We start from the raw sequence: 23,608 nt of genomic DNA, 5'->3' as shown, positions 1-23,608 counted from the left end.
ACGCAAGTCAAACTTGCATCCTTAGATCTTATCTATACTTCCCACTGCCTCAGAAAAGTAACCAACTTAATCAAAGCTCCTCCCACCCTGATTACACTCTGTTCCATAAGTATAAAAGTTTGAGTCCACATACAAATAAATTCAAGAATAGCTCCTTCACGACTGTTATCAGACTTTTGAACAGACTTCTCAAATGTTAATGCTGATCTCTTTCTCTCCGGCAGTAACACTGTATCCTGCACTCCTGTCCTGCTACCCTGATGCACATTGTATGGTACGATCTGTCTGTATAGTGCACAAAACAACATGCTTCACTGTATCTCTGTACATGTGACAACAATCAATTAATCAAGGTAGCCCATTTTTCATTTATTGTTTTCTGCCTGCCTTTTGTCCAGTCTATCCAGTTGAGCTCCGTTCTTGGCTCGTTGATGTCGGTTTTCTGCAGTTCTTATTCTGATTTGCTTATTGCCCTTTTTATATTATCATTCTGGACAGCACAACATAATAATCACTGTCTCTTTTCTTTGTTATATCCCCACTGGCACTTGATGTACTTGGTCCCCACCTCATCTGCAATAACCATATCCAACGTACAAAGTCTTGTTGGACTGGATGCAGACTTCTGTAGAAAGTGTTTCTGAACACTGTCTTTAAACTTTTACTCCATCTGTCCTTTGCACAATACCCTGGCCAAGTCGACATTTGGATTAATTGAGTCCCTGGTTATAACCATTCTATCATGTTTGTGTGTCGCTTTAATTTTCCGGCAGATTTGTCCCAGTGCAGTCTTCCCACTAGTTAGTGGTCCATAGACTACACTGACAAATATAGTTGAATCTTTTTATTGTTACTACGCTCTAACCAAATTGATTCTGATCTCAATTCCTGTGGCATCCTTTTTCTCCATTATTTGTAATGCTTTGCTTAACCAATACCACCATCCCTCCTTTCCTATCTTTTCTAAGCAACTTGTAACCAGAAATATTTAATGCCAGGTATTGCCTTTCCTCAAGCCAGGTCTCCGTTATCACCACAACATCATATTTTCACATGACAAACCATATCTGTTAATCCCTGATGTTTATTTCTATATTTCAGGTATTCACACATGTAATTGAGCCCTGATTTTGACTTGATTACTTTGTCTTATTCTGACTTCACCTCTTGACTTTCTAAACTCTATGCTAATGCTGTCTCTCTTTGCAGGTGTTTTGTGCAGCCTGGTGTTCATTTCCAGTATCTCGCTTGTTTTCACACTCCTACTGTCTTACTTTAAAGCCCTCCCAACAAACTGAGATTGAATTCTTTTCAGAAGTACTTCGCTAACTACACTCGCAAAGTGCTTTGCAAGGAACTTAAGTCCCATCTTGTTTCGCATACAACTCAGTTTATATAGATGCTGTCCTCCCCATCTTTCCATCCACACAGTAATCTATTTTATCATCTTGTTTCTGTATTTGCATGCTCATGGCATTGGCAGTTATGGTGGAGATTACAAATTTGGGGTCATTTTCAACTTCAGTCCCTAAAGTCTGTTCAAGGATCTTGTGACCATGTGAGTGAGACACAAGGCTGTAACTATGTAAATAGCTAGCATCATAAATAAACTTCAAGATATCCGTTTCAGCAAGAATCCGACACTGGTGTGTTATGTGGACTAAATATACAAACTATAAATAGCTTCAGATTTCATGTGGCAAATAATATATCTTTCTTCATGAAAAGATCACATTGCTTCACACCAACATCTCCACAGTAGTATTCTCGTCCGTGAGACTAGACTGTGGTCTACTGGGCTTGAGTCAAAACATTTTGTCATTTAGAATCGAGCACTACAACCAGGACTAATCTGACACTGAATATGCTACAATTGATTGCAGCATGGACCTCGAGAGATGAATGTTACACTTTTTTTTTGTTAAGTCCAAACTGCATCAAGTTTTGGAGGGTTTGTTGCATGGGGTCTCGTGAGTTCTCTCGTATTTTCTGGCCAAACTCTGCTCCTTAATACCTACCACGCCAATCTGGCACCACTCTCGTCCAATTTCTGTCCATCTTCTCAAACGCCATTCCCAGAACAGCTCTCTAATTAGTAGATATCTCCCTTGTGTCAGTACCATCTTTGACAGTCAATGGTGCGTTGAGCAAGCACTGGAGATCTAGAGATTCCCTACATCGTTTGACCAGAACACAACAGCTAGGAAAATCAGCATCCTGCTTTGTAGGAAGGTTCCTGTTTTCATAGAATTATAGAATCCCAACAGTGTGGAAGTAGGTCATTTGGCCCTTCAAGTATGCTCGACCCTCTGAAGAGCATCCCACCCAGCTGCAACCTATCCTATCCATGCGACCCTGCATTTTCCACCTGGCCCACCTAACTTGTACATATTTGAATGTGAGAGGAAATCGGAACACCCGGAGGAAACCCATGTAGACGTGGAGAATGTGCAAACTACAGACAGTCGCCCAAAAGTGGAATCTAACCTGAGTCCCTGGCACTGAGGCAAGAGTGCTAACCACTGAGCCAGTGTGCTGCTATACATGATGGTACCACTGTGGGACTGCTTCCATAGGACCAGCAGTGGATGCCACAACATCAAACCATGCCAGCCTGGTGCAAGTTTGTCACCCAGGTTAAAAGTAGCTTTAACTATCTGGAGGAATGCTCAGCACTATTGGAAGAAGGGCACTATCCTCTTTCACTCTGCCAGGTAAGTGCCACCATCTCCTTTCCCATATCTCTTCTCTCACTCTTTTTCTGCTTCTGAACCCACCTTCCACTAGGGCTCAGACTCTACCCACACTCACTGTTGCCTTCATCATCCCCCCCCACACCACCCCCCCCCCCCCCCCCCCCCCCCCCCCCCCCCATCTAATCTATCCAACTCATGACAACAATAACAGCACAAAAAGTACTAGCTTTGTCACCCACTTTCATCTCCTATAATACCTGCCCCGTCTTATTCTAGGAGGAAAACCACCCCCTCTGCCCCCAAAAGGGTAGAAAGAGTCAAACTGGGTGGTGGTCTGTCTGACACGTGACCGATTGTGTAGAAAGGGCTGTGAGCAGGACCTGGACTGGTGTTGGAAGCTGCACTTGACTCATTGTGCTGGCAATCCCAGAGAGCGACTATTTCCGTTAACTCAACTGTGGCCTGCTGACAAACTATGACAAGCTTCCTGGCTCTTTATCTATGCCAAAAGGCCAGGCAAAATATCACTTAGCTGAACCTCACATTTCTGTCTACGTGGGCAAAAGTTGAGACAAAGCAACACAAGACAGGAATACTGTAAGCATCCAGGTAAGCTCAGAGTGAGTGAGCTCTAAAAGAGAGAGAGCAAAGATGCCAGAGATGCAGCAGTTCATGAGCTGGATGCATGTTCCTGTGTGCACTGTGTAATGTTGCAGCATTACAATGATGGTTGCCAAGGTGGAAATGTCCTATAACTGTACCATGAGGGTTTTCAGACTAGCATATAACAGTTGCCAATGTCCATGAACGTGGGGTGTTTTTGGTTGATGCCCATGAAATATGCAGTGTGATGTTGGTAGCCAGTTTCTAACATTCAGGGCATTTGGAGCAACTGGCAAGCTGAATCCACCAGTTGCAGTATGTGGTTTCCTTGTCAAGCTCTCGTGACATGAGCTTGTTTAGCAAGCTTGATAAAGTTGGCGGCTGCTTATTAATAAAGCATGCTGTGCTGCCAACATGGTATTCAACAAGAAATAATCCCAATCTCTGGTGTGTGAGATCATGTTCATATAACAACCGAAATCAGCGAATGGTGAAAATAGCCTATTTTATTCAGCAACTGCCAGAGCACTGGTTCGACGGGGCAATAGAATCCCGAAATACAAGAGTCCCTTTATGTATGGTTCTTACTTATGTTAAAATTCCATTACTATGGTGTTACTTTTTTTTTATCTATAGTACGCAGAGGTTTGAGGGGCTTGTGTCCTGGGAGACAGGAGATGTGCTAACTGCTGGCTGCTACTTCTGATGGGGTTAAGAGTGTCTGTCCGCTCTGCTTGCATAATTAAGAGGTGTTAGTCATCTTGTCTTTTAAGTTAGTAAACATACTCAGCCTATATGCTCTAAATAAATTAGAAATTGTACTAGTACTTAATAAAGGCTATTAAACTGATTACTGCAGCTGGGTTGTGAGATGTGTTTACTATTTGCCAGAGTGAATTTCATTCATTCATGCAATTTCCCTTAAACACAGTTTTGACAGTTTCTTATGGGATAATGGCCCAGTTAAAAGGTATTTAACAAGTACATATTAATTGGGGAAACTGTTTGGTGGTTCTGTAATCTATACTGGTCCAGGACATAATGCTTTGTGGAGACATGATGGTGGGGATGGTATTGTTCTGTATGCTACACTTGTTCAGAGGTAAGCATTGCTTGTAGCAAGGGCTGATAAGCTGTGAAAATGCAGTAATGGGTTTGAAAGGATTGCTTCGATTAGGAAGGGTTATTTTTGGTCTTTGTTGTGGTTGTAGAATATACTACAGAACTGCGGTTTTATGAATGAATGAAAGAGTGTTATAGTAAGGAGTTATGAATGAAACTGGAATGCAGTGTTCGCTTATGAGTGGGTTAGTAAAGGAATTATGAATGAATAGACATAAAGCGCTTGTGAATGGGTTACTGAAGAGACCTAGAATACAATATCTCACAGTTGTCGAGTGACCATCTTAGCAAACTGCGTGTGAAAAGCATAAGATTGGACAAGTTGTACTAATATTGAGATGTGCCTCACCGCATTTGTTGCCCGATTCTTCCACACATCTCCTTTATTGTCTATGTCATTCAGACCTGCATAAAATTTTATCCAACATTTTAGCCACCAGCACTCATAATTATTTTACCGTATCAGTTCAGTGCAGTCAAACTTTGGCCAGATTTTTATTACAGTAATGACAGCAAACTGTCAACATTTCCTACATTATACCTTTGAAAACAACCTCTGAGACTGCCCACCTGTAGCAAGAGCTACACCAGAGGTGTTGCCATTAGTAATTGTGTTCAAGCCCCTGCAGACAGCGATCAATTAAAAATTACTGATCTGATGAGAACTTGATCTTTTACACTGTTCGCTGTGCTGTGGAAGACCCTTGACAAAAATGTTGAGCTGTAATCAGGTTTAATAATGTTAATAATTACTATTGAGAAATCTCTCTCTTCTAAAAAGAATTCTTTTTATACTTGCTAAATGTCAAATTTCTCCCTGTTGATTAACTCTACACATTTTTAAAACATAGTTTGTTTATATTTCAGGATCTGGTTCTTCTAATATATATGGTACCAATCATTATTTTGCTCTTTGTAGAGTTTAAATTAAAAATAAATGTTAGTCAGTGCATTCCAGTCCTTGATTTGTTTGTGGGAATGTTAAAATTTGACAAGGTCTTTTCCCAGCTTGATGACATCACTGCTAGTGGAAACCAGGAGAACTACTTGATTTGCACACGATACAAAAATTGCTGAGGGAGTAAATAGTGAGGAGGATAGCCTTCGAGTAGAACAGACATAGGGTCGTCTGTGGCAAATGGAGTTCAATCCAGATGAATATGAGGTAATGCACTTCGGAAGGACAAGCAAATCAACGGAATACAGAGGAACCTCAATTATCCAGCATTTGATTAACCAAGTGAAATACTCCCTGCCCATGTCCTTCAGATAATCGAGATTCCACTGTATATGATGAATGGTAGGTTCCTGTAAAGTGCCAGGGATCAGTCAGACCTTCGTGTGCGTGTACACTAGTCCCTTAAGCTATCGGAACAGGTGAATAAAGTGATTAAGAAGACTTATTGTTTTATTAGTTGAGGCGCAGAGTTTTAAGTGTTGGGAGGTTACGCTGAATCTGTAATAAATGCTGGCTAGCACACAGCTAGAGTATTGTGTGCAGTTCTGGAATCTACATTATAGGACACGTGATAGCAGGGAGAGGATGCAGTGAAGATTTACCAGGTCGTTAGCTGGGCTGGAGAGTTGTGAAGAAAGATTGGACAATCTGAAGTTGTTTCCATTTAAAGCAGAGGCGATGTATAAAATTGAGGAGCATGGATAGCAAAGACAGGGAAAAAACTTTTCCCCTTGATGGAGGGATCAATGACCAGGAGGCATTAATTTAAGAGAAGGGGCAGAAGGTTTCGAAGTAATGTGAAGAAAACTTCTTCACCCAGGTGGTGGGAACCTGGAAGTCACTGCTTGTAAGGGTGGTGGAGGTAGCAACCTTTTTAGCATTTAATAATTATTTATATGTGCACTCGCAATGCCAAAATATACAAGTCTTTGACCTAAGTGCTGGAAGCTGAGATTAGAATGGTTAAGTGGTGCAAATGGAGCAAATAGTGTTTGAAGGATTAGAAGACCAGGTTGTTTTGAGAATTATGCGCTGAATCTGATGCCTTGACTTTGCCTCTGTACACACTCTCCTTTGTGTTTGATTCCTTCTTGAATGAACTTTATCTGTTCTATTCTACGAAACCTTCTGAGGAACTCTTCTGAGTTAGTGAATATGTTCTGAGATGCTTTAAGGGCATCCCTAAAATGTTTTGAAACTCTTTGGTACTGACTGAGTCCCAAGTAGAGCAATTGATTCAGGAGGATGGGTTCAGACACATGAACAATGTGTCCTGTCCAGTTGAGCTGTTTTTGAGTGCCTTGATTCTGGGCACTTTTTGGGTTTGGGAGAGGTGCTGCTGTTGGACCTGGTTGCTTGTCACTGGATTTAGAGGATATTTCAAAGGCACATTGATTCTACATCTCTGTTGCTTTGCTTTGGGGTGTTTGCTTTAGGATAGCCAAGTATATGGGAGTGCCAGGATCAAATTGTCCAATAAAACCATAACCGTAGACTCAGAATTCATGTCCTAATCCTCAATTATTCTTCAAAACATTATGCGAGATTGGATTATATGTTAAATATTTGGAGAAGAAATAATGATCTCCTGACTTGGCTAAAAACTGTATTCGCACTTAATTGGAAAAGGAATTGAGGAGATGACAGTTAAGCTATGGCACTTCACTCTAATAAAAAGTTTTGTGGGCAGATTTCTCCAAGATGGAGCTTAAATATTGAAGAAAAGAAAACAAAATACAGTTTACGTTTGCAAGATCTTTTTACATTGACAAACTTCAGAAGAAGATTAGAGAAATGAAGTCATTTTCCTATTATCACTTTTTCTTCTTAAGCCATCTGTCCTCAGGTGTTAATATTAACTTTTCATTTTTCAGCATTTAGTGCTTTCATAAGAACATAAAACCTTTGAATGTAATAGGTACAATATGAATTTCCTTATTTGAGATTATCATTAATCAATGTTGTGTAATAGAATTCTAAATTAGAGCTGAACCAGTTCCTTATTTGAGATTACTATCTTTGTCATTTCCTGCTTTGATAAATCTTTACTGAGGCATTTCGTTAATAAGTGCCAGAGCTGTTTTCAGAACTTCCGAGAGCAGCCAATTGTTTCAAAGAATAAATTGTTTCACTCTCTCTTTCTCGTCACTGTTGGCTTCTGTGTTCATTAAACTTGTTTTGAACTCTTGTATATGTGGAATGGCACACTCGCAACTGAAATTTAAGCATTGCGTTATTAGTGCTATGGTGGTATATGAGCACGGTCCAACACGAGTGACGCAAATTTCTGGGCCACTGTAAAATGCAAACAAAGCACTGACGGCAATCCCCTGAAACTGAATTAAGTACAGATCGAGTATCCATTATCCATACATCCGAGCTATGAACACTGAACTGACCTGAAAACCGAAGGTCGTTTCAGAAGCTGACCTGTAGGCATGCTGAGTTTGGACTCTTTGTTGCAAAAAAATAGCTCTTGGCCCAAATGACCTAAAAAGTAAAGCTTTTTTTTAAGGCCACAGGCCCAAACTCAGCATTTCAACTCCTCTGTTCAGGCCTTTTGGGGAAAAAATACTTCACTTTTGGTTTGTTCAGGTGAAGCAAAGACTTTTTTTCCCCCAAAGGGCCTGAATGGACCCAAGCAGACCCGAATAGACTAAAGTGGATCTAAAAACTGGAGATATCCTTCATCTGAAAACATGATGGTCCTGAGCTTTTCAGATATAGGATTTCCAATCATATTTAATGTACACAACAAAAGTGCAAACACCTTTTTTTTTTGGTCTGTATTTTTGCTAATCCTAATCCATTTGCTCTTGTGCATGAGGAACCAGTTATAGAAACGTAACCAACCAAGCCATTATCACATCTACCATGATTTCATATGATTTAATCCATGTTTTAATATTTCCAAACTCTACTTCACTGAAAGCACGTTTAAATTGTGAGACACCTGTTACACTACAATTTGCTTCCTTAGATGCAAATCTTAGTGATGGCAATATGAAAATATTCCAGGATATTCTCTGTATTCTAATATAAAATATTGTAATTTTTTTTATTAAATTAGAAACAAATGGGTTGAACTGAGAATAGAGCATAGAATGATACAACACAGCCCTTTGGCCTACCATGTCTGTGCAGACCACGATGCAATTCTAAACTCATCTCATCTATCTGCAGATTGTCCATATCCCTCTATTCCCTGCCTGTTCAAGTGCCTCTTAAATATTGCTAACGTCTGTTTCTACCACCTCCCCTGGCAGTACATTCCAGGCACTTAATACCCTGTGTATGTTTTTTTTTTTAAATGTCTTCACCTATCTCGTTTTAAACTTTTTCCCTCACACCTTAAGACTGTATGGCCCCTAGTATTTGACATTTCCATGCTGGAAAAAAGGACACCAACTATTCATGCTATCCATGCCTCTTAAAATTTTATGTGTTTCTAACAGATCGCCCCTCAACCTTCAACACTCTAGTGAAAACAATCCAAGTTTATAGCTAATACTTTCCAATCCAGGCAACATCCTGATAAACCTCTTTTGGACACTCTCCAAAGCCTCCACATCCTTACTAGAACATGGTGACCAGAAGCAAATACTCCAAATGTGGCCTAACTAAACTTTTATACAGCTGCAATACGACTTGCCAACTTTTATACTCACTGCCCTGACTGACGAAGGCAAATATGCTGTATGCCTCCTTGTCCATTTGTATTGCTACTTTCATGGACTTGCAACCCAAGAACCCTCTTTATATCAATATTCCTAAGAGTCCTACTATTCACTGTAAGCTTTATTCTTACATTTTACCTCCCAAAATACATCATCTCACACTGGTCCAGATTAAACTCCATCTGCCTTTTCTCCACCCAACTTCCAAACTGGTCAATATCCTGCTGCATCCTTTGGTAATCTTCCTCACTATCTGCAGCTCTACCAATTTTTCATGTCATCAGCAAACCTACTAATCAGACCACATACAAACTTTATCCAAATAATATATATATTGCAAGCATCAGAAGTCCCAGCATTAATCCTTGTGGGACATCATTGGTCACAGACCTCTACATAGAAAAATATCTTTGCACACCTGCACTGTCTTCTATTACCAAGCAATCAAGCTGATTTATATCCAACTTGTCAACTCCCCATGGATGCCATGTGAATTAATTTTCTACCAGCCTACCAAGGGGTCCTTGTCAAATATTTTACTAAAATCAATGTAGACAACATCCAATGCCCTACCCACATCAAGCATCGTTGTTACTTCATCAAAATCTCAATTAGATTTGTGAGATAAGATATCCCCTGAATAAAGCCATGCTGACTATCTCTATTGTCTATTCTTCTCCAAATGTGAGTAAATCCCGTCCTTAAGAATCTTTCCTAATAATTTCTCTATCACTGGTGTAAGGCTCACAAGCCTATAGTTTTCTGGATTATCCCTGTTGCCCTCCTTAAAGGATCAACATTGGCTATTCTCCAGCCTTCAAGGACCTCTCCTGTGGCTAAAGAGGATGCAAAGATCTCTATCAAGACCTCAGCAATCTCCTCCCTTGCCTCTTTCAGTATCTTGGGATAGATCCCATCTGATCCTAGGGACTCATCTATCGTAATGTTTTTCAAGGCACTCAACATTACATTCTTCGTATCAATGTGCCCTCCCTAATGTTACCATCATCTATATTCTTCTCATTTAAGGACCTCACCCACTTCCTCTAGCTCCACACACACATTCTCTCCTTTGTCCTCAAGTGGACCTACCCTTTTCCTAGTTACCCTAATTCTCCTAATGTACGTATAAAGGATGCTAATTATTCATCCTATCCATGCCCCTCAAAATGTTATAAAATTCCATCAGGTCACCCCTCAGCCTCTAGCACTCCAGTGAAAACAATCCATTTTTGTTGCTAATACACTCCAATCCAGGCAACATCCTGGGATTTTCCTTAATTCTTCTTACCAAGGATATTTCACGGCCCATTCCAGCCCTCCTAATTTGTTTCTTAGTGAGTTGTTTCTGCTTCAATAATACTCCTCGAGGGTCTTGTTTCATTTCAGTTTCCTGAACCTTGCATTTGCTTCCTTTCTCTGTTTGACATTACAATTCTCTATCTCTTATCATTCAAGATTCCCCAAATCTTTCCAGTCTTAACTTTCATCCCTCCAGGAATATGCCAGTGCTGAAATCTTAATCAACTGACCTTTTAAAAGGCTTCCACATATGACATGTGGATACACCTCAAACAATCGCCACCAATCTAATTTCTCAGTTCCTGGCTAATACAGTTGTGATTAGCCTTTAACTTTGAAAGAAAAGTAAGTAATTTGTGGAAATTTAGTTCACTTACTACTTTTCTCTATGTTCTGCAGGTTGTTGGAAGAGGAGCTTTTGGAGTTGTGTGTAAAGCAAAATGGCGTGGAAAAGATGTAGCTATAAAGCAAATTGAAAGTGAATCAGAGAGGAAAGCATTCATCGTAGAGGTAATTTTATTGTGTGCCTTCTTTTCATCTTTGAAATTGAAGATCACAATCTGCAAATTTGGTTCAGGTTGTTTTTGTTCATGAGCATAAATTGGCATAAAATTAGCAGATGGGTATTTTGGCTCTTCCCAACGTATCAATAAAGCACAGCTAAATAATTTTTAAAAAAATTATTTGATCTACTTCCATTATGATTGTAAGTGTTTGCCTGGTTAGGAGAGATGTTTCTAACTACTATATTCCCATACATTTTCTCAAGGACAGTTGAGGATGGGCAACAAATCTTGGCTTTGCTACAAACATGTACATCCCGTTCGAAAAAATTGTAGTGGACATTTAGCCATATCATGAAATAAAGGCCAACTATGTCGCAGAAAGATACCATGAACCCCTTTCCCAGTTCTTCTTGGTATTTGGAACAATTTTAGCAAGGAGCCTTCAGATCCTGTTTGCCTGGCAAGTGAGGTCTGGTACAGTTCAAAATCTTGGGATTTATTTTTGGGTGGGTGAGGAATCAGTACCGAGAAAGGGTTCCGGATGCAAATCTTTGAATTCAAAATATTTTTATTTACTTTGCAAGGCATAGTGCCCATTAGGTGCTGAGTTACAGTCACTAATTGCTAAACTAGAGAGGTGTTTCCAGTAAAGAAAATTATATGCTTGATGGAGTTAAGTTTGTGTACTTTTTTTAAATAGATAATTAAACAATCCTGTATTTCCAGCAGAGAGTTGTGATTACACAGCACAAATGATAGTATCAGGGTTCAGTATGAAGCTGTGATCCCAATGTGTTTAGAATGGATGAGTCTAGCAGCTGCTAACATTGCTGAGAATTCCACATAAACACAAGAATGCAGACATTGTTATTCCAAGGCCCTTCATTATGAATCTATTCTATCAATGTTTATTGACAAAATTATAATTGTATATGTTATGTTTTTCGCTTTTAGTTCTACCTTTTCTGGGATTCAATATCATTAGATTATACGTAAACTGGTTCACATTGGATTTGAAGCCTGTGTGCAAACATATCTGCCTGACGTTTAAATAAATTTAATAAGATCTAGGACTGGATAGAGAACCTTTGTTACTGCACTGCAGCTTACTGGATTGAACAGATCCAGGAGAGATTAGCCAGCTGCAGATAATTATAAACAAAAACTGGCAAGACCATATATAGTCTTATTCCTGAGTTTGTCTGTTATTTAATAAGTGTTCCCTGATACATAAATGAGTGTTTTTCTTGGGCAGACTGAAGTTCTGCTGACTGGGAGGATTGCAAGATTTTAAAGGGCCTGGTTTGTATGTCAAGGTTGCTTTTCTTTAACACAACTAAAAAAAAAATTGGAAACAGCAAATTAGCAGTAGAAATTATCCTTTTAGCTTGATGTTCACTTTAAACTTCACTGTAGTTGTTAATTCTGCAAGAATGTCTATTAATATGACCAGGGTTTAAGTTTTATATAACCCTGCACAGAAGTTAGTATGATATTATACTTCAAATTTTTTACTAATTAATTTGTTTAACTAAACAATTTTATTTTATAGTGTTGTGAAATGCACAAAATGTAAATAACATTGCAAATGAAATTTACTGTAATCTTGATTATTTGTCCTTGTCAGGTAATAGGAAAAGTAAGACTTACATCTTTGCATAACACTTAATCCAATATCGTCTTGTCTAATAAATTTGATCTTAAAACTTAAAAATAAAATCAGCTTCATTTTATTTGTATTGTAATTGTATTCATTTCTATTCCAAGGGGGTTGCTGTATTATCTGTGTAATACTGCATTTGTAGACTTCTGATTATCTGTTTGTTTCATAGAGTAAACTATGAAACCAACTGTTATGCCCAACTCAACCATGTTGACCAGGTTTCCTAAACTGTATTAGTCCCATTTGTCTGCATTTGGCCCACATCCCTCTAAACCTTTCCGATCCATGTAGTCCAAATGTGTGTTAAATGCTGTAATTGTACTCACTGCTACCACTTTCTCTTGCAGCTTGTTCCATATACAAACCACTTTGTGGAAAAGTTGCCCCTCAGGTCCTTTGTAAATCTTCCCCCTCACCTTAAACCCATGCCCTCTAGTTTTGGACTCCCCTACCCTGGGGGAAAAGAACCTTGGCTGTTCACCTTATCTCATGATTTTAAAACATTTAAGGTCACCCTCAGCCTCCTACTCTCTAGGGGGAAAAAAAAAGTCCCAACCTATCCAGCCTCTCCTTTTAACTCAACCCCTTCAGTCCCGGTAACATCCTTTTAAATCTTGTTTGCACCATTTCCACAGTTTAGTAACATCCTTCCAATGCAGGGCGACCAGGATTGTACACTGTATTCTAATCGTGGCCTTACCAATGTCTTGTGCAGCTGTAACATGACATCTCAACTCCTGTATTCAATGTTGTTTTCCTATTTCCTTTCTCTATTTTATGAATGGTAAGATCAGACACTGCATAACCAATGGACATTCCCGGCATAGATTTATGCCTCACTTTTTATTTTCTTTTATGATTTTCTTTCTATTTTCTGTTACAGCTTCGTCAGTTGTCGCGCGTAACTCACCCCAATATTGTGAAACTGTACGGAGCTTGTCTAAATCCAGTAAGTAATTCAAATCCTACCTATCATTTCTGATTGTGTAACCTAACTGTGCATTACTATTGCTCATGGTTGATTTAAAATATTATGCTTTAAAATTTTACTTCTTGAACTAAAAGCAATGTCATAACTGCAAGCTTGAAATTGTTTCCAACCCAACTCTATAATGGAGTCAACAGAGTCATACAGCACGGAAACAGATCCTTTGGTCCAACTAGTCCATGCCGACCATAATCCCAAACTAAACTAGCCCTACCTTCCTGCACTTGGCCCATATACTTCCAAACATTTCTTATTCATGTACTTTTCTAAATGTCTTTTAAATGATGTAACTGCACTCGTATCCATCACTTCCTCTAAAGTTCATTCCACACACACTATATACCCTGTGTAAAAAAAAAAGCCCCTCCTGTCTTTTCTAAATCTTTCTCCTCTCATCTTAAAAGTTTGTCCCCAGTCTTGAAATTCCCCCATCCTTGGGGGAAAGAAAAACCTGCCATTCATGTGACCTTTACCCCTCATAATTTTATAAACCTTTAAAAAGGTCACCTCTCAACCTCCTTCGCTCCAGTGAAAAAGGTCCCAACCTTCCTAGCACCCCTTCTAATTGAAGCCATCCAATCCCAGCGACATCATGGTAAATCTTTTCTGAACCATTTCCAGTTTAATAATATCCTTCCTATAACAGGGTGACCAGAACTGGACACATTACTCCAGAAAAGGCCTCACCAGTGTCATGTATAACCTCAACATGGCATCCCAACTCCTGTACTCAAAAATCTAAATAATGAAGGCAAGCATGCTAAAGGCTGCCTTAACCACCCTATCTGTGATTCAAGCTTCAAAGAATCACGTATCTGAAACCTTAGGTCTCTGTGTTCTACAAAACTAGTGTTCTTTTAATATGTCTCCTTCCTCCTTTTGGAGCTTTCTTTACATTTTTTTTAATCAAAACATCGTCTAAATCTTCCATTATTCTAGAATCATTGTGGAGAGCAAAAGCAGTTCATGGAATTTTTTTCACTAGCAACTATCAATAATACAAACTTGACTTAAGCTTGCATTTCCATGTCACTTTTAACATAGATAAAGAATCTATCCAATCCCCTTTACAGGTCAAAAAAATAGATTTTTAATGAGTGCTTAAAGGAAGTTTGGGCACTGGAAGAGCCACAGATGTTTAAGGAGAAAATTTCAGGATGTGCAGGCCAGCTGGTTGAAGATACTGTCATCATTAGTGGGCAAAGAAGTGGCATAGATAAAAGATGAGAATTCAAAGTTCTACAAGTTTGGATTGTATTATAAATTCAGCTTAGAGTTAAAATAGGGTAGAATATCATTTTAGCCCTACAGTAGTGGCTTTAATCTTACTAATGTTGAAAGAAATAGCTTATCCACTCTGGATACCAATATACTGCATTGGGGCAGAAGTAAACCATTTGACGACTCAAACCTGTTCTGCCATTCAATAAGATCATAACTAATTTTATCTGGATTTGAGGTTACAGTCAGATCAACCATGATCTTATTGAATGGTGGAGCAGATTGGAGGGGCTCAGTGGACTACACCTGTTCTTTTTATGTTCATACAATCTATTTGTATTTCAAATTCCACATTCCCACGCATCCCTGATAATCTTTCATTCTGTTGTCTAACAAGAATCTAGCTGCCTCCGTTTTTAAAAAAGATTCAGTGATACCCCACATCCATCATCTTCTGAGTTCAAAGTTGCGCAACCCTCAGCGGAAAAAAAAAATTCCTTACCTCTGTCCTAAAAGTTTTGCCCCTAATATTCCAACAGTGCCCCAGAAAGGACTCGCCCAAAAGCAAAAACATCCATTTGCAGTTCATTTGTCATGGCAATTCAGGATCTTATAAAGTTCAGTCAAGTTACCCCCCTTCTAAAGTCCAGTAAAACCAAGTCCAACATGTTCCACCTATCCTCACAAGACACACCACTCATTCCAAGGTATCATTCTAGTGAAATTAACAGGATTTGCCCCCATTTAAGGCACAAGCAGCACTGTTTTGGATAACCTCCAGTTTATGGAGGGTCAAATGTGCAAGGCCAGGCAGGATTGCACTGGAGTAGTCAAGTAAGCTGGAGTATATTCCCTGAAAATCAGAATTATGGGGTGATTTAATATATATTTTAAAGATATTAAAGGGAGCATCTAAGGTTGATAGGGAGGAATTTGAGGGCATAGTTTAAAGAAGATGGAAGGCAGACATTTTGGGAATGAAATTAGAAATATCTTCTACACGCATAAGATTGTAAATTATGCAACTCTCCTCTATATAAAAAAAACAGTTGATGTTAGGCCAAGTGTAAATTTTAAATATGAGGTTGATGGATTTTAATTATACCTTGGTATTAAAATATATGGGGTAAAGGCAGCTGTATGGATTAGACTGCAGATCAGTAATGATTTCTTTGAATTGCAGAACAAGCCTGAGGGCCTAAATTTGTGACTCCTGTTCCTATATTCCTATAGCAGCAATGGATGAGTTGAAAAATGTGGTTGTCAGGGCACCAATTAGATAATTTCACCAAGGGCCAGTATGTGATTTTGATGAAGTAGTGGAATTTGGATGGATCTTGGGAGACTCCAGAAGTAACAATGTGGAATGGGAAGAAACAAAACAGTGCAGCTAATATTCTAGGGGCAATATTCGGAGCGAAGGATAACCAATGCCTCTTAAAATGCATAGTGAAGCAGAACGTGAAAGTTGATGATGTGGTTCACTAGGTTAAAGACTGTTGAAGGGGAAGCAACCTTACTGAAGAGAATCGAATGGGAAATTGTAAACAGAATTGTTCAACCCGAGACAGTGGCTATGTAAGCTGGATAAAATAGATGGTAAGTGTATAAGAGTTTGTGGTAAAGTTTTCCTAGTGCTTGACTGAAGGAAGTTTTGCCTTAAAGCTGATTGTCAACAAAAACCATTTGACAACACTCAGGACCTGGGCGGTAGATGACTGTATTGATGGTATTCATTTGGAAGATGACCGCATGTCTGCAGGAGACATTTACAAGGTGGCTGTTTATAAAAAAAAATGGCAGGGGCCTCCATGGGTGGTAATGTTAGGGAGACGTGAGTCTGTCACAAGACTGGATTCAAACAAGTATTTTTTATTTTATCTTACCAACATATCTCTTGGCACATTAAATGACCTATGGTTACATTGTTCAAAATGCACTGGGAGATGTTTTGTTAAATGTAGTGAATTGCTATGACTTGCTTTTTTTTTTGCAGTGTTTTTAAGTAGAAGGTAAACTTCTCTTTTCCACCTTGAAGTTTAAAGCAGAGAAAATTTATTATTCCCCCTATCATTTTCCTGCATTTGTGAAATTTTTCGGTGGAATAGTTTTACTGGGAAGATTCAATATGCACATTCACAATGTATAATGATAACCTCTCTAGTCAAAAAGTGGGGCGCTGGAAAAGCACAGCATGTCTGGCAACATCCAAATAGCAGGAGAGTCAGCGTTTCATGGGAGGGTGGTGGGGCTGGGGGAAGGTATCCTGGAAGGCGATAGGTAGATGAAGGTGGGGGGTGATGGTGATAGGTCAGAGTGGAGTGTGGAATGAATAGGTGGGAAAGAGGATGGACAGACTGGACAGTCCAAGAAGGAGGTACAGAGTTGGAGGGTTGCATCTGGGATAAGGTGGGGGGAGGGGAATTGAAGAAACTGGTGAAATTGACATTGATGCCGTGTGGTTGGAGGATCCCAAAGTGGAAGATAAGGCATTCTTCCTCCAGGCATCAGTGGCTTGGATTTGGCGGTGGAGGAGGCCCAGGAGTTGCACGTCCTTGGCGGAGAGGGAGGAGGAGTTCAAGTGGTCGGTCACAGAGCGGTGGGGTTGTTGGGAGCATGCGTCTCGGAGATGTTCCTAACCCATTCTCTGAGCAGCTCTACTTTAGTCTGTTAGTTAGTTAGAAGAGAAAATACCATAGTTTAGATATTTTACAGTAACAATTTTGGATAAATCAAAAAATGCTTAGTTTTTAAAATGGCTTTTTATTCTATATATGGAATTTATTTTGTCATTAAAATTTAGGGCTTTTGAAAAAGGTTTCAGTGGGTGGTCTAAAATCCATTAATATAATTAAGGTTTAACTGAATTTTGTTTTTGATCAGGTAATATTCTCTCTTAAACAAAAGACAAAATCAGTATTTCATTGGAAGTGGCCAAATAGATTCTTGTAATTGACTGTGTTTCCTTTTAGGTCTGTCTTGTTATGGAATATGCAGAAGGTGGTTCCCTTTACAATGGTACGTCAAAAACACAGTTACGTTGATGTCAATCTGTGTAAAACTGATATTTGCATTTCTATTGCGATCTGTGTGAAAAAAATTCCTGTGGCTTTTAAATTAGAAATATAAGTGATATTAGAAAAATCACAAATAAATTATCTAAATTCTGTTTCCCTAGCCTTTACTAAGTAAAATGAACGTTACGGTCATGTGGCATAGGCAATGAGTCTAACATAGTCATACAGATGCACAGCATGGAAACAGACCCTTCGGTCCAACCCGTCCATGCCGACCCGATATCCCAATCCAATCTAGTTCCACCTGCCAGCACCTGGCCCATATCCCTTCAAACCCTTCCTTTCATATACCCATCCAAATGCCTCTTAAATGTTGCAATTGTACCAGCCTCCACCACTTCCTCTGGCAGTTCATTCCATACCCATACCATCCTCTGTGTGAAAACATTGCCCTGTAGGTCTTTTTTATATCTTTCCCCTCGCACCCTAAACCTATGCCCTCTAGTTCTGGACTCCCCAACCCCAGGGAAAAGACTTTGCCTATTAACCCTATCCATGCCCCTCATAATCCCTGATTTGTTCTTTGCTTGGGAATTTTGACTTGAGTAACGGTAGAAGGTTTTCCTTTGGGCTTCGCAAGTCTCGCTTACAGAGTAAAATTGCCATGTTTCTTTGAGTTTTCAACCAATCTTGTGGAAAATGTGTGTTAGTAGATGTCGGATTTAGCTGTGCTGGTGTTCATAACAATTTATTTGCTGATGCTCTGAATACTCTCAAATGGAACATGACCATTTGAGTGAGATATTGTCAGGCACCTGTCTCCCAAAGAAGTGTATCCATGCAAGAGTATTTTTGTTGAACAATTTTTGTCATATTCTTGAGTGACAATACAAGATTAACAGAATCTGAGGAGAAGAAATCAACTAAAACCTCAAACCAATTGTTTTCACAGACCTTGTACAATCTTACAATAACAGATTTCATCACATTATTTTAATCTCCTCTGAAATTCTGAGCAATTACACACTAATCCCTAAAGATGTTGGAGAAAGTTTTCAGCTTTTTTTTCTATAGTTAAACCTGACTGTTTTGTTTGTGCTGCCTCCCACAGATAACATTCTCTCTCAGCAGCACAGAAATCAGAAACGAGTGGAATAATTGATTCTCATAATTCATGTCTATTCCAAGAGCAATTATATATTAGTGATTTTTGACAAGGTTTCTAGCTCAGGTTGATAAGTGGGTAAGTTAGCTTGCTGAGCTGGAAGATTTGTTTTCAGACATTTCATCACTATACTAGGTAACATCATCAGTGAGAGTCTCTGGTGAAGTGCTGGTGGTATGTCCCGCCTCTCTTTATAGGTCTTGGTTTCTTAAAGTGGGTGATGTCATTGCCGGTTCTTTTTTTCAAGGGAAGGTAGATAGGATCTAAAGCGATGTGCTTATTAATGGAGTTCTGGTTAGAATGCCATATCTCTAAGAATTCTCATGCGTATATTTGTTTCGCTGATCTTAGGATGTGTGTGTTGTCCTGGTCAAAGTGGTGTCCTTTGTCTGTATGTATAGAAACTAGTGATGGTGGGTCACTTCTTTGGTGGCTACTTAGTGTTCATGTAACCTGGTGGCAAGTTCTTGGTCCGATTTGTTTTTTTTTACAGTTCTTTCATGGTATCTTGTAAATTATGTTAGGTTTGCTCGTAGTATCTTATGGATCCTTTAGTTTCATTAGTCACTTAAGTGTGTTAGTAGGTTTGTAGGCTACCATGATGCCAAGGGGCCTGAATAGTCTGGAAATCATTTCTGATATGCCTTTGATGTAAGGTAACGTGGCTAGAGTTTTTGGTTGTGTTGTGTCTGCTTGTTTGGGTTTGTTTCTGAGGAATCAGTAGATTGTGTTTATTGGATATCTGTTTTTCTTGAAAACCTTGTACAGATATCTTTTTGTAGTTCATGGTTGCTGCAGTGTGATGTAACTCGTTGAAATAATGTCTTGATGCAACTCCATTTGTGGGTGTTGGGATGATTGCTTCTGAAGTTAAGTATTTCGTCAGTGTTTGTTTTTCTGTAGATGCTGGTTTGAAGCTCTCCATTAACTGTATGTTCAACTGTCACATCTAGGAATGGGAGTCTGTTGTTGTTTCTTCCCCTTTTGTGAATTTTATGCCTGTGTTCTTTTTGGCTTTTCAGATTATTTTTCAATGTGTGTTTTGTAAAACTCTTTTGCTGTCCAGTGACTTCAAACGTGATCTCTTATTTGCATTGTGTTGCAACGGTACTATCTTTAAGGATATCTTTACAATGTAGAAATTAGTTGATTTCTCACTGTACTTAATCTGTGTCTGAAATTTGGCAGTGAATTTACTGAAACAGTTTTATTGCCTTTTCCACTAGCTACCATCAATGATCTGCTTTTCTAGTTTATTTTTGTGAATAGTAAAACTACAACCCAATCCAAAAACACCTGCCCCGTACAGCTGTAGTGAAACTCCAAATCACTGAGTGGGATCCTGTAGGGACCTGCGCAACCTGGGCTGTGGGAAAGTTTGTTGCAGAATCAGATAAGTTGTCGAACAAAACTTATCTTAATAACAGGAGAAACTTGCTGTTTCTTTTTTGCATTTTTGAAGTGGAGAGGCGAGTTTCACACTGGGAAGAAGTGACTTGCCAATTAAGGGGGATTCTAGCTTGTTAAATGCCTAATTGCAGCCAATTTATTTAGCTTCCTATCTTGCCAAACATTCCAAACCTAAAATCTCAACATGGAAGTTAGAGCGGCTACCTACCGACTTCATTTCACTGCTGGCTTGCTCAACACCATAAGCATCTCTGGAGATAATCTATGGGCAGTAGCCACATGTGCATCCATCCACAAACGTTGGCATCTGACGTTTGCCAACCCCTCATGACAATCATGCCATCCCTCCAATCCACTTCAGGCCACTTAGGAAATAGAACTTTCATTACACAGTGGCAACTAGCATTGGAAGACCACTGCTAGGACACTTTGTGGGCATGGATAGGCAGCAGCTCACTGACTTGAAGCAGACTATATCTCCGTTCTACTCACTTTCTCAGCAGTCACCTGGTTGCTTAAAGCATCCCTGCAATGCTTTACTGACCAATTAGTGCTGTCACACAACAGAGAGCTCACCCCTCTAAAGCCTTCACATTGGTTCTAAAATGTGGAGCCTTGAATAGCCCACTTGAGCTGATGCCTGACCTGGCATAATTTCCTTTGGTTTTGCACGTTACGTACTTTTTGTTTATTTAACTATTTTACTCTTTGATTTCATTTTCTTTGCGATTAGAAGAGGAAATGGTTGATTCTGCAATCCTGAGCACTCGGGTGCAATGTTCTGAATGCATTGGGGGGACGTGCAAAAATTTTCATTTCAGTAGTAAAAATAAAGGTTCGTTTAATGCATGAGGTGCTGGATTCTGACATCACCACCTCTAAAGTTGCTTTCAACTCCTGTGATCTCTAATGTGGTGTAAATTTGGAAACTCTTGCTTTGGGCAAGAGTTCAGGTGTGTAAAAAGTAGGAAGTGTCTGCAGATCATATCTGCATATACCAGATGCTGCCACTAGGTGGACCAAATGAAAGATTTATTTCTACACAATGTGTTCTCAACAGTTATTGTTGTTGTTTCAAAAGAAAACCATGGTTGCAACCAGGATGGAAAAGTTTACAATTAACTGGGTTGATATATTCCACGGTGCATGAGGTGGTTGTTCAAACTTATTTTTTCTAGCTTACTAGTTTTACATCATGCGTAACTGTCTCTAGAATACTTTCCATGGCCCCAACAAATGTTTTCCAAAGAGTTGTGTGCCCATTTATGGTTTAGCCACTGCTAATTAACAGTATTAATTCTAATATATTAATAGTTTTCACATTCTTCTAAGCTATTAATCAATTCTAGGTTTTGGCTAACAGTTAATCTGTAATTCCCAAATAACTTGTTTGTGTCATGGCCAACGCTTTCCCTCCAATGTACTTATTTCCTTAATGTTTGTGTCATCTTGCAGATAATGTGGTTGCTGTGTTTCCTAATTGCAGCAGTGACCATGTTAAACAAGCAAATGGTTGACTGTAGAATGCTTTGAGAAGTCTCTCATTGTTCTTCCTCTTTTGCGCTTGCTTCCATGCACAGGTGACATGGAAGAAGCCTGCTGTCTGTGCAGTTCTGTACACGATTATTTAGCTATAGTGCCAGCTGTCCTGTATCTTCCACAATTTTGAGAAAGGAACAGACGGTAACATTCTTATTTTCAGTTTTCATTTTGCTGGCAGTAAGATACTTGTTAAGTGTATCAAGAGCTGTTGAATACCATAGAATGCTGCATCATGGTCATGCTTCCCTGCCCTTCCTTCCCACTGTTTCATAAATTCTTTGCATTCAAGTATTTTTCAAACTCTTATGCTACCTTTCTCACACTGTACATTCTAGATACTAATACAAGCTAATCCGTATACTAATCCCATTTTCCAATTTTTGACCCAAACCCTGGAGGTTATGACAATGCAAGTGAATATCGAAGTCCTGTTTAAACATTACACAAGTTTCTGACTTTGCAGTCAGTGAGTTTCAGAGTCCCACCATCCTCTGAATGAAAAAAATTTGTTAACAACACCTCTCTTATTGTTCTACCTCTTCCCTTAAATTTATGTTTCCCCTCAGTAATTAGTCCCTCAGCTAATGGAAAAAGTGCTTTTCTATCCACCCTACCTGCATCCCTCAATCTAATACACCTCTTTCAAGTTCCTGCTTAACCCCAGCCTATCTAGTCATTCTTCATAGCTCAGACTTTCCAGCCAAGGTAATATCCTAGTAAATCTCTACCACATCGTCTCTAGTATAATTCACAACCTTTGTGTACTTATGGTGACCAGAAGTACACACACTGCTCCTGATATGGCCTACCAGTGCTTTGTACAGTTCCAGCATAACCTTTTTCATCTTGTATTCTAAACCTCAACTAATAAAGGCAAGTATCCTGTATCCTGCCTTTGCCACCTTACTCACCTACCCTGCTCCTTTCAGGGCTCAGCAATATGCAAGGCCCTTCTGATCTTCAGTACTTGAAAATGTCATACCGCATCTTGTTAGCCCTCCCCAAGGGCATTACCTCATTTTTTTCAGGCATGAGTGTGACGGCAGGGTGGCACAGTGGTTAGCACTGCTGCCTCACAGCACCAGGGACCCAGGTTCGATTCCAGCCTCGGATGATTGTTTGTTTGGAGTTGGCGCATTGTCCCCGTGTCTGTTTGGGTTTCCTCCAGGAAGCTCCAGTTTCCTCCCATAATCCAAAAATGTGCAGGTTAGATGAATTGGCCATGCTAAATTGCCCATAATGTTCAAGGATGTACAGGTTAGGTGCATGAGTCAGAGGTAAATGTAGGGGAATGGGTCTGGGTGGGATACTCGTCAGAGGATCGGTGAGGACTTGTTGGGCCAAAAAGCCTGTTTCCACAAGTAGAGATTCTAATTCTGAATTCCATTTAGCACTTAAGCCATCTTTTGTATCGTCCAGCAGTTTATAGCTGTTCTCAATATTTACCTATCTACCAATTTACATGTCATCTACAAAATACATCTTCTGATCATACCCCTTACATTTAAGTTCATACTACTAACGTTAACCACAGTCAGGTTCCCAGCATCGAGCCGGTGGAACTTCACTGGAAACAGACTTCCAGTCACACAAACATCCTTCTACCATTGTCCTTAGCTTCCTGTCCCTCAGCCAAAGTTCAAATGCCACTTTGCCTTGGATCCTATGGGGCAATAGAGAATTGTGACCAGGGAGGATTTGAAAATTCCTGCCAGGGCCCTTGATATCTCCTCCCTTG

At 39.5% G+C, this 23,608-nt stretch overlaps 1 protein-coding gene across 3 annotated transcripts in view; it reads left to right on the top strand.

Moving 5' to 3' along the window:
- map3k7 (mitogen-activated protein kinase kinase kinase 7) overlaps positions 1-23,608 on the top strand; it is a 135,349-nt gene that overhangs the window by 30,554 nt on the left and 81,187 nt on the right. For 2 of the 3 annotated variants that reach the window (XM_043685197.2, XM_043685204.2), the window contains exons 2-4: positions 10,758-10,868; positions 13,411-13,476; positions 17,709-17,754. In XM_043685197.2, the coding sequence (XP_043541132.1) occupies positions 10,758-10,868; positions 13,411-13,476; positions 17,709-17,754 (223 nt within the window). Of the gene's footprint in view, positions 1-10,757; positions 10,869-13,410; positions 13,477-17,708; positions 17,755-21,928; positions 22,012-23,608 lie in introns of those variants that run through there. The other variant, XM_043685217.2, reaches the window with a different exon arrangement.

Source organism: Chiloscyllium plagiosum, unplaced genomic scaffold (assembly GCF_037043375.1).
Source record: "Chiloscyllium plagiosum isolate Xiang-an unplaced genomic scaffold, Cpla_swu_hap1 HiC_scaffold_3, whole genome shotgun sequence".
Lineage (NCBI taxonomy): Eukaryota > Metazoa > Chordata > Chondrichthyes > Orectolobiformes > Hemiscylliidae > Chiloscyllium > Chiloscyllium plagiosum.
Note: the sequence above shows the minus strand (reverse complement) of the source record. Positions and strands in the feature narration are given on the sequence as shown.